The sequence below is a fragment of the Hemiscyllium ocellatum genome, chromosome 8 (assembly GCF_020745735.1).
Source record: "Hemiscyllium ocellatum isolate sHemOce1 chromosome 8, sHemOce1.pat.X.cur, whole genome shotgun sequence".
Classification (NCBI taxonomy): Eukaryota; Metazoa; Chordata; class Chondrichthyes; order Orectolobiformes; family Hemiscylliidae; genus Hemiscyllium; species Hemiscyllium ocellatum.
Genome location: NC_083408.1, coordinates 53,740,831 through 53,752,972, shown reverse-complemented (window position 1 = coordinate 53,752,972; position 12,142 = coordinate 53,740,831). Strand labels below are relative to the sequence as shown.

The 12,142-nt window shown below is 38.1% G+C and overlaps 1 protein-coding gene across 5 annotated transcripts in view; it reads left to right on the top strand.

Moving 5' to 3' along the window:
• The window catches only part of hectd1 (HECT domain containing 1), an 82,465-nt gene that overhangs the window by 14,530 nt on the left and 55,793 nt on the right, over positions 1 to 12,142 (top strand). For all 5 annotated transcript variants that reach the window (XM_060829036.1, XM_060829035.1, XM_060829033.1 and 2 more), the window contains exons 3-10: positions 2,841 to 3,075; positions 3,735 to 3,962; positions 5,953 to 6,237; positions 6,875 to 7,145; positions 7,239 to 7,315; positions 7,530 to 7,628; positions 9,638 to 9,752; positions 11,768 to 11,942. In XM_060829036.1, coding sequence (XP_060685019.1) covers positions 2,841 to 3,075; positions 3,735 to 3,962; positions 5,953 to 6,237; positions 6,875 to 7,145; positions 7,239 to 7,315; positions 7,530 to 7,628; positions 9,638 to 9,752; positions 11,768 to 11,942 — 1,485 coding nt within the window. The remainder of the gene's footprint in view (positions 1 to 2,840; positions 3,076 to 3,734; positions 3,963 to 5,952; positions 6,238 to 6,874; positions 7,146 to 7,238; positions 7,316 to 7,529; positions 7,629 to 9,637; positions 9,753 to 11,767; positions 11,943 to 12,142) is intronic.

Sequence of the window (12,142 nt, the reverse complement as noted above, 5' to 3'; positions counted from 1 at the left end):
TCAAGGAAATCACTGCCAGCACCTAAAATATCTCAAAGGAGCAGCTGTTACAGCCAGAAATTTTTCCTGTCCTCCATCTTCAGTCATCCAGTGTCTCACCTGTAGTTATAAATGAACTAAATATTTCTGCAAGCAACCTTGCAATTTCCTCCCTAACTTAGTACAATATCCTGGGATACACTCAATCAGGTCCTGCAGATTTATCCATATTTACATTTTCTAAGATTTCCTCTTCTGTCATGTGAACTTTTTCCACAATATCAGTATTTGGTCTCCATTTCTTTCTCCACGGTAAAATTTGACATAAATTTCCATTTAATATCTTTCCCATCCCCTGAGATTCAACACATTTTTGACCTCTTTGATCTTTAAGGGGCCCTACACTCTTTTATTGCTGCCTTGCTCTTAATGTACTTGTAGAATCTCTTTTGATTGTCCTTAACCTTGGCAAATAACCTTATCTTATTATCCTGTCTTTGTCTTACTGATTTCCCCCTTTAAAAATGCCCCTACATGTTTTGTACTGTTCAGGAGGTTCATTTGAACCCAGTTGTCCATATCCAATATACATTTTTTTATTCTTGACTAAACTTCAATATCTTTTGGTTTATCCATTGCTCTCTAATCATACTAGCCTTTTACTGTAACAGGAGCTTTATGATTTGCTGTACCTTCAAACTCCTGTTTTATGATTCCTGCGCTGGGATATCTGGACCTTCTTCCTCTCCATCACCCAAGTACCCCTGATCTTTTAGCCCAATTAATGATTATACTTGGCACAGACTGCAGACTGAACATAATGGAATGTTTTAGACTATTTTATGTCTTTCACATCACAGCAGGTTGGATACCTCTTCATTATGAAGAGAGAGCACAACAAGTTTTAAAAAAAACCAACTGATTTCCACAACCTGTTACAGACCCCCTCCTGGTCCTCATATTCCACCTTACAAATCTTTCTGTACAACACATCATCCTCCGCTACTTCCACCACCTACAAATAGACTCCACCATTAGTGATATATTTCCCTCCCCACCCTTATCAGAATATTGGAGAGACCATTCCTTCTGTGATTCCTTTGTGTAATGCATGCCTACAACCCCCACCCACCACCCCAGCAGCCCACACCTGGCACCATTCCCTGCTATTGCAAAAAGTGAAGAATATTTGGCCACACCTATCCCCTCATCTCGGTCCAGGGCCCTAAAGGATCCCTCCATTTCCGACAGAAATTTACCTGTCCTTCCACGAATGTCATCTACTGTATCCATTGCTCCCGATATAGTCTTCTCTACATTAGAGAGACAGCACACTAACTTGCGGATTATTTGAGAATATCTCTGGGCCAACCATACCAACCAACCCTACCACCCTGTTGCCCAACTCCACCAAGGACATGCAAGTCTTGGGCCGCCGCTGCCGCCAAACCCTAACCATGCCTGGAGGAAGAACGCCTCATCTTCCACCTTGGGTCCATGCTACCACACTGGATTAATGTGGATTTCACCAGTATTCCCTCATTTTTCCCCCCCACCCCCCAACCTTATTCCAGTCCTCAGCCTCCAACCCGGCACTGCCTTCCTGACCTGTCCATGGGCTTTCCCATCTATCTGCTCTTCCCTCCTCTCTGAGATATCGCCTTCTCCCCCACCTTCATCTGCTATCTGCTTATTGCATTCTCAGCTACCCCCCCCCCCCCAGCTCCCATTTATCTCTGTTCCCCAGCCTACAAGCCCCCTTCCTAATGAAGGGTTTATGCCTGAAACGTTGATTCTCCCGAACCTTTGATGCTGCCTGGCCGGCTGTGCTTTTCCAGCACCATGCTCTTGACTCTATTTCCATGCTGTATATTCTATGACTAATTTTAACTCTATCACATGTCTTGACTATGTTCTGTTTCACCATGACATATGCAACAAGTGTTGTTCCTTCCTAAAAGAGCACTTTGCATATATCTTCATTTACTCAGCCATGTTCCATGCATCTGCATGTAAATACCCTTTTCATGCCCATAAGTGTAGAAAGATAGCAGGAGTAGGCCATTTGGCCCTGAATTTGCCTAACTATTCTATAAGATCATAGCTCGTTTGGTTGTGCTCTTAGCTGCATTTTACTGTCTGCACTCTATAATCCTTGACTCTTGTCGATCAAAAATCTATCTAATTCAGTCTTGAATAAATTTCAAACCTGTCCTCCCTTTTTCTCCATGTAAGCAAATAATAACTTGGAGAAAGGTAATTGAACTGAAACATTGTGTGTTTATTCACACAAATACTGTCTAATTTGCTGGACATTTTCACCGTTTATTTTTGTTTCAGATTTTCAGCATCCACATGATTTTGCTTTTGTGTTGGAGCTTATTTTTGATATTTTATTTTACCTACCATAGAAGAAGAATAGGTCTACTATTGACACAATTCCCATTAAACACAAGCTGCAAAAATGTCTTTTTTATTTGTATAGGTTCCCTTTTTTTCCAAGAAAAGTTCAGTAATCTGGAAAGACAGCAATGAAAATTTTTTCAGTTGACATTTGCCTTGTCTGTCGGTTGAGAGTTAACATGCATTAATATTCTCAATGACCTGAAATGTTTGCTAAAGCCTTGCTTTGTACAGGAAATATGTCACTTTAAAAAAAATCAGTAGGTTACTTGCAGAGTAAGAAATAGTTAAAGCCCCTTAACCTCAAGTAATGCAGTAATTAGTTGCTGATTAGCAACTTATGCTGAGCTTGAACTTGAATTCTCCCGATAATAGAACAGAAAAATATTAAATCACTATATTTGGTAATGTTACTGATCCTTGAGGGGCATTTTTATAAACTACTTTTACTTTTGCAGATGTCCTCCTCGTACATTTCTGCCAGCTCTATGCAAAATCTTTCTGGATGAAAGTGCCCCTGACAATGTGTTAGAAGTAACAGCCCGTGCCATAACGTATTACCTGGATGTATCTGCTGAATGTACACGAAGGATTGTTGGAGTTGATGGAGCCATTAAAGCACTTTGTAACCGATTGGTTGTAGTTGAGCTCAATAACAGAACCAGCAGAGACCTGGCTGAGCAATGTGTAAAGGTAATGAGGATCTTGCTGTAATTGATTTAGTTTAAAAGTAAAACTTCCAACGATTTGATCTTCTTTGCATACACAAGTAATTTTTTAAAAAAATGTTGCTATCTGACTTTGAACTTCTAATACCTGGAGTTAGATTCAGCTACGGCTGCTAGGTACAGGTCTCCCTTGCTGAATGACTAGTGAGGCCAATTTGAAGAGTCTCAATCTAGTATTGTATTTCCATCTGATGTTATTACTGCTAAAGTCAATCCCAGACCTTAATTTTGGCAAGTAGAGATAATGTTTTTTTTGTTTTGCTTTAACAAGGTGAAATAAAAGTATGTTCTGCTACAGATTTGATTTTAACAATAAAACTGTTTATGAAAATAATGAGTGAAATAGTTTGGTTTAATCGCTTTTATATATAACTCAATCAAATATTTCAAAATATGTGGGAACTATTAAGATATTGTTAAGTCTCTGTTTAAAGCTACTCATCCCTTAACTTTTTCTTCAAATTAGCAGGTCATTAAATTTAAATTTGTGGTTTGTACTATTATGACTGAAGCACCACTGATACATTGAAAGAAGTTTGTTTTTACTTCTAATGTTTTTACATTTATTTAATCTACTTAACTAAGTCATACTGTTGACATTTTGAATATAATCTGATCTTGCAGGTACTTGAACTTATCTGTACGCGAGAATCAGGAGCAGTATTTGAAGCCGGAGGGTTAAACTGTGTGCTAACCTTCATTCGGGACAGTGGTCATCTTGTACATAAAGACACTTTACATTCTGCAATGGCTGTAGTTTCCAGGCTTTGTGGAAAAATGGAACCTCAAGATTCATCACTTGAAACTTGTGTGGAGTCTTTGTCTAGTTTATTGAAACATGAAGATCCCCAAGTAAGTAGGACAAGAAAGCAATGTGCCATGTTTTTGTTTAAGTACAAATACCTTTTAATAGCACTTAGTGTCCATTATACATACTTTTTCCTTCAGTGACCCCAAAATCCCCTCATCTTTTCTTCAAAAATTGTTTATCCTGGGCTGTAGTTAATGATGGGTTAGTTGGATATTTCTGCTTCTGATGTTTGAAGGTTACGTTTGTGCAGTTTCCATCAGGGGTTATTGGGCCATAATCTCTAAGTAATGGTCTTCTCATTAACCCTGAGGTATGGAGGCCCTTTGCAGGATTGCAGTGGTGTTTTTGAGATGAGAAAGGTAAATGTGCATGTCTTGTGATCAGCACTGACAGATCGTTGAAGGCACCTTTGTTGCCCAAATAACTTTCATCTGTACTTGTATTTTGCAACTTGCATTATGGTAGAGTAGCACAATATATCTCCTTTTCTTTACTCTGGACTACGTGCAATATTGGATGGTTTGTCGCAGTTGTCTGATTCTCCGAGGAATTGGCTGAGAATGGTACTGAGATCTACATTCAGTGAAAAATGAAATAAAGTAAAATTTAAACTTGAGAGCTTTCTAGTGCGTAGTGATGAATGAGACAGACAAAGCATGTTCTTCTGTGTCCATGTCTAGATAGTCCTGGAACATGTTGCCACCTGTTGGCAGTGACTGAAGCTTGAGAGACTCCATTTCAAGCAAGGTTGACCAGGAGACTTTGCAGCTTTTACTGCCTGCCAAGGGAAGTGTTTGCAGGTTGATAATCAACCCATTTAGCTGTGCTATGAATATACTTACTGTGGCCATCAAATCCTGCAGTGGAACTTGAACGTTTGAGTTTCTGACTCAGGGACAGATCTTTTGAATAAGATAGGGTAGGAAATAATTTTGTTAAATGTTTCCTCACCAATTTGAGCTTTTAAAGGCAGAAGATATTTGGAAAGACCATCAACTTTCTTTTACATTAATCTGAAATTCGTTAAATAGCCTGCCAGTCCCTTGCAGATTTTGCAGATACCAGTAAATTTAATACATTATGAAGATTATCAACATTGTTCTGCTGCATGGTGAGGGGAGTTTTATTGAAAAGTAAAATATTGAAATGAAATGACTTTCAAAATGAAATGATTAGTTTGTAATTTTTGATTTGCTTGATAATTTCTGGTGTTATTACTTTTATCTTCTAATTAATTTCCTGTTATGTTCTGCTTCGGTTGGAGAACCAGTACTCCCTCCTCTCCTACTCAAGTTATTGAAGCAATTGAGTGCCTGAGTCAGAGCAATTAAAAGGCAGAGTTCCTTTAAATTGATGGTCACATTGTTGATGTTTAGAGTTCTTCTTGCATTCATTTCATTTTTCTCAATACAAAATTTGATTAACCCCATCTAATAACAGGCTCTTACCTTGTAGGTAAAGGAACAGTGCTGAATCTTGGCACTGAGAGACAACTGGGTACATCAAATAATACAGCAGATGCATAGATGTTGGGCTGCACTGAATGGGAGGTAGGCAGTATAGGGATCTGCTCTTCCTTGCTGCTTTTCTTCCATGTCCCAAAATGCCACTGTATAAATCATGCTTGTCCTCAGTTTGACATTCTCAGATTGGAAATTATGAAGTGATACCAGGAATGACTTGTCATATTTGCCATCTGAGCAAGTCTGTTCTGAAGGAGAAAAAAAGATGAGATCTATATGAGGCTGCTTTCTAACTAGAAACGTTGAAATTTCTGTTGAAGCAGCAGTTGACATTTAAAATGTTTTGATTTTCTGTTGTTAGAGGCAGAGGTATTAAATGAACAATATTTTAGCCCTCCCCAAAATATGTTCACCTTTTAAGTGTTTGTAATTTTAAAGAAAAGTTGTGTTTCAGGGCCAAGAGAAATTTAGTTGTTCACTTCTTTTCTTTTGATTAATTTTCTTATTTTTCTTTTTACAATTACATGTTTTGAGACCAAATAGTATATCAAGCTTTTTTGTCTTTCAGGTATCAGATGGAGCTTTGCGTTGCTTTGCTTCTTTGGCAGACAGATTCACTCGTCGTGGAGTTGACCCAGCCCCTTTAGCAAAGCATGGGTTGACGGAAGAGTTGCTGTCTCGCATGGCAGCAGCAGGCGGTTTAGTAGCAGGGGGGTCTTCATCTGCTTGCAAACCAGGCCGTACTTCCACAGGAGCAACTCCCAATGCGGCTGATTCTAAACTTAGTAACCAAGTATCAACAATTGTTAGTTTGCTTTCCACGCTGTGCAGAGGCTCCCCTGTTGTGACACATGTAAGCATTCAACCTCTCAACTCCCTTTTCATGCATGATTTTTCAGCGATGAGAAAAAAATTGTTGATATAGGAGAAATTGCTTTTTTTAAAAAAAATTAGGCTATGTATTACTGATGTGCATCTTGCTAGGCGATACTTTGTGTTGCTAAAAAAAATCGTTGAGAAAATAAGCAGCACTTAATAACTTATCAGAATTTCATATTTCCTCTTAATTCACAAGATTTAATGTAGTATGTGACCATCTTATGCAAGGATCTTGGATATCTTGTCTAAGTGGACTTTTTCTCAAAATAATTAATATTCCATTTATAATCTGTTTTATTCCCACAATATGAATTCAAGTGTAAGATGTTGAAGCTGAATTTAAATCTGCTTTCAACAATTTATCAAAATAGCGACACAAAATGCTGGAACACGTCAACCATAGGAGACTGATAACATTTAAGATCAGTGATTTTACGTTAAATTTGATCAAATCATGGCTTTAAAATCAAATCTCTTTTCATGCTCAAGTTAAATTGGAATGCTTATCAATATTCATATACCACATTAGGAAGCCAAGATTGATTTGTAATTGACAATTTGCTCTAAGATTTGTTTGTCACCGAAGGGTTAATAAATGTTTTCCCCCCCAGGACTTATTAAGATCAGCATTACCTGACTCAATAGAAAGTGCACTACAAGGTGATGAAAGGTGTGTGCTTGACACTATGCGATTGGTGGATCTACTTTTGGTATTACTTTTTGAAGGACGTAAAGCTTTGCCAAAGTCTAGTGCTGGCTCCACAGGCAGAATCCCTGGCCTACGGAGACTGGATAGTTCTGGAGAGCGTTCTCATCGGCAGCTTATTGATTGCATCCGTAGTAAAGACACAGATGCATTGATAGATGCAATTGATACCGGAGGTAAGTTTAAAATTTGGGACAAAAGCTGTATTTATTATTTTAAAATTCCTTTCTTCCTCGTACTAACTTTTGTCAATAACTTTTTTTATACAGCATTTGAAGTAAATTTTATGGATGATGTTGGTCAAACTCTTTTGAATTGGGCTTCTGCTTTTGGAACTCAGGAAATGGTAAGAAAATGTAATAACTTTTGAACATGTATTTTCAAGTCTCTGCCTCATTCATCATAAATGTGAGTACTACAATACTTCAAAACAGTCAAGAATTTTTTTAATGAGATACTAAATTAAGTATTAGTTCAGAAAATAGGATTTTTGTGTGAAAAATCGAGCAGGAACACAAATGATCATGTGACAGGAATAGATTATTAAATTTTCTTTTCAGGTGGAATTTCTTTGTGAGAGGGGTGCTGATGTTAACAGGGGACAAAGATCCTCATCTTTGCACTATGCAGCTTGTTTTGGAAGGCCACAGGTTGCAAAGGTATGATTTTTTTTTGTTTTTTTCTTGCAATAGTTAACTGCAGAGAAATACTTCTTAGGATGAAGGGCAGTCTTGCAGTATGTTATTGCGTGCAGTGTGAGATATGTGGTTTGCTTTTTTGGGTCAGCTGACCTGTGTGATGGCAGATGGGTTAGCATCAGCTAAGAAAAGCAGCAGCATTTCAGCTGACTGCTATTCATAGTCTTACTTGGGGAAAATACTGTTCATGATGTTAAAATGTCATGATGTATGTCATAAATGAGCTCTGAACTGGCAGGTTGGTATCTTTTTCCCAATTGCAAGAAATATTCTCTTGAGGCTGTTGCTAAAAGTCTGCTAAGGTAATGTCTTTCCACAATCAAGTGTGGTTTTTGGGCTAACCATGGGATATTGAATAGTGTGTGTGTGTGTGCGCGCGCAACCATAAGAGAAGTGCAAACAGCCAGATCAGAATCCAGTTGTGTATAAAACGAGCTGAGGCTATTGATAGTGAGAATTGACCTGGTTTGTGACACTTAGTTTTAAGAGGGCACAGTGTTAAATACAGTGGATGTCCAATGAGACTTGGGCTCAGATGCATAGCTCCTTTTAAAATGTTGCAAACAGGTGCAGAAAATAGCCAAGAAGGCTAATGTAATGCTGGCCTTTATATCTAAAGGGTGGAGAATAAGGATGTACATATTAAGCTGCAGTTATACAACACCCTAGTTGGATCCCATTTAGAGTACTGTGAGCAGATCTGTGCACCACACCTTAAGATGGATATTCTTGTTGTGGAGGGAGTTTGGTGCGGATTTAAAAGGATCATACCTGGACTTCAGGGGTTAAGTTATGAAAAGAGATGAGACAAATTAGTTTTTTATTCTCTGGAATTTAGATTAAGGGGCAATCTATTCAAGATCTGCAGGATATTAATAGAGAAACACAGGGTAGATAAAGATAAACTATTTCCACTGGTTGAAGAATCCAGAACCAAGAAGAATAGCCAGAGATGTAGAATCAGGCCATTCGGGAAAGATGAAAGCCTATGCTCGAAACATTGATTCTCTTGCTCCTCTAATGCTGCTTAACCAGCTGTGCTTTTCCAGCACTGCACTCATTCAGGAGAAATGTGACCATGCATGTATGCATGCACCGTAGTGGAGGTTTGGAACTCTTCAAATGTTGTTGATGCTAATTCAATTGTTAAGTTTTTAAATCGGACTAGTTTTTACTAAGCCACGGTATCACGGGATGTGGGCCCAAGACACGCATATGGGGTTAGATCACAGATCGGCCGTGATCTTACCGAATGGCAGAACAGGCTTGAGGGCCTGAATGGCCTACTGTTCCTATCTTACTGTGCACTTCATTGTCATTGCATTTAGAATTGCGTGAACAGATATTATTTGATCAACAGGCTTGTTGATCATATGTTTTGCATAGCTTTGTTGGCAACATCTATGCATACAGTATACGAGTAAGCATAGAATGCTGGCTGCAAGGTTACTTATTGGACGGAGAACAGGAATAAATTTGAAGCAGTGTGCCCCATAGACCAGTGCAAGTACCATTTTTGTTTTGTGTGTGATTTTGGTCTGGGACATGGGGAGTACAGTATGGGAAGCACAATCTCCAAATGTTATCGTGACATAAAAATAGGTAGTTTTAGTAAATGGTGAGAGGGCTGTAAAACACAACAAAGACATTAGGTGGTGAGCGTGCAATCAAGTTAGATGATGCTGTTTTAATGAGAGATCTAAGGATTTAATTATCGCCTTATGTTACAAAAACACTTAAATGTCATTGACCACGAAGTGCCTTGAAATACCTGACGTGAGCAGTGCTATGTAAAAGTGTGTCTCTTTATGATGGAAGTGCAAATACAAAATATCAAATATGTATTTAATGAGTTTTTGTTTGATGAATGAGATTTGTGAATGATATGGAGTAAGCTTGTTTTTATATTTTAAAAAACAAACTTGTGTTGATTTTAGTGATTTGAAAATGTTTGCATTTGCTTTTACTAGACTCTGTTGAGACATGGAGCAAACCCGGACCTACGTGATGAAGATGGTAAAACACCTCTGGACAAGGCCCGTGAGAGGGGTCACAGTGAAGTTGTGGCCATATTGCAGTCTCCAGGTTAGAAAACATCTCTAAGTCAGAGTGCAAGCTTTTGCTTGTTGATGACTGCAAGTTGTTAACCAACAATGTGTTAGTGCGTTTTGATTTCTTTGAAGTACTGTATTAGGTTGCTGCAGAAACCTTCAGTTGAATAAAGGGTTGAGGAAGACTAGTTATAAAGTATGACAGATGGTTGTAGTGGGCACAATATTTAACAAAAGTACATTTTAATATGTACAGCAAACTTTGTTTTAATTGGCACCTTATGAAGTGGCACACTTAGTAAACCAGCAAAAATTATGTAGCTGAAATACTGGAAGTTTACTGTGCGATAACGTTTAAGTCGTCAGTTGAAAGTTGGAGAGCGAAGGCTCACTTAAGTTTTTTTTTGTTTAAGGCAAAGTTGCATTATTATCCAAGTGATTTGTGCTGTAAATAAAATATAATGGTGATATGTGTACCCCCGCATTGTGTTTCTATTAGTGTGTTTTTTACATTCATTATGTGGATTTCTCGATCAAACGGCACACTCCTGATCCCATAGGTACAGTTGTAAAAGGTTTGCTGTACTGTTAAGAGTTATAATCATTAGGTGTTACAACTAGCTGACCCAGTACTTAAGGGACTGATGGGAAAACCTTATTTTTTTTCTCAGACGTTTAGAATTTTATCTTGAATCAAAGTTTACCATGTTTCTTCAGAACATTAAATGACAACAGAATTAAACCAAGCAACATTCAAATCTGCTTCACCATTTAATTAGCATGGTGGCTCAGTAGTTAGCACTGCTGCCTCGCAGCACCAGGGATCTGGGTTCAATTCCTGCCTTGGGCATCTGTGTGTGGAATTTGCATATTCTCCCCGTGTCTGCATGGGTTTCCTCCGAGTGCTCTGGTTTCCTCCCACATTCCAAAAACGTGCAGATGAGGTGAATTGGCTGTGCTAAATTGCCTATAGTGTTGGGTGAATAAAGAGGAATGAGTCTGGGTGGGTTGCTGTTTGGAGGGTTGGTGTGGACTTGTTGGGCTGAAGGCCCTGTTTTCACACTGTAGTGAATCTAATCTATTCTAATCTAATCTAAATCGATTCCACTTTCCTACCCTACTTGCATATCTCCTGTATCTGTGGTTTCAAAACAATCTTTCAGTCTCTAACTTTTAGTATATTCAACAATAACAGTACACACCATCTGGAGAATTCCAGTGAATTACATTGGTACCAGGGGGAGGTGGAGAGAGAAATGCTCTCAATTTTGAAATGCTTCAGATTGCCACAGGTTTGCACTAAATAATTGACCCGGTACTTGATTTTTAACTGCAACAAATTATCTTTACCATAGTTTTTCAATGTTACTAGTATCAGTAAAATTAATAACTATTTATCATTTCAAATTGGAATGAAATTCTCTTGATGTCTTGAGTACTGAAGTTTGAGTAGGTGTGATCACTGCCCAGCGATGATTCTCCACATAGTAAATTTCAGCATTAGAAATGAGGCATGTTTTAAGCATGGGATTTTGTGACTACCTTCACATCTTTTATTGTCAAACACCTAAGCTTAAGCATTTATATCCATATTTATATTAAGTAATTTATCTAGCTGTACATAACTGTCAGTATAACTGTAGAAAGAAATGAGCAAGTGGTTTGTTTGGTAAACAGCCTTCTCTTGTAAAGTCTTGCTGAGGTTGGAGAAGCCAAAATCCTGTTTTCTTTCTTGCTTTGTTTTCTCGCCCTGCCTATCTGTCTCACTTTGCCTCCCTCTCTATCACTCTGTCTGTCTGTGTCTACAAGCTGGTCATGGACAGGAATTGTAAATGTTTTTGTGGCGGCCATAAATTTGACAAGGTGCAACTGTCTATCAAAATCTGGTTGGACTGTTTTTGCTCAAGGAGTGCTTGATTTTTGAGTTGGGTGCTAAAGGTGAGGAACAAATTTTATTCCTCCTTGAAGTAGTATTCCTTCCACTGTGAACAATATTTCCCCAACAGAGAAGCATTTACAAGAAGTGTATTTTAACCATTTTGCCTTTAGGAGATTGGATGTGTCCAGTGAATAAAGGTGAAGATAAGAAAAAGAAAGATGCCAACAGGGAGGAGGAAGATGGAAATGAACCAAAGGGAGATCCTGAAATGGCTCCATTATATTTGAAGAGATTGTTGCCAGTATTTGCACAGACATTTCAACAAACTATGTTGCCATCCATCAGGTATATTTTTCAAATTGGTTGAGATTTCTTGTTTTATGTCATAAGCATTTTGTTAGCAACTTTTAAGGAAAAACTTAATTGTTTTGTAATTTGATTTTGATCTAAACCTTAATTATCTCTGCTTATCATTGGAACATGGTTTCCCAAAGAGCTTGTCACTGTTGTTAAGATACTATCTGTCACTGAACCAGCACAGTATT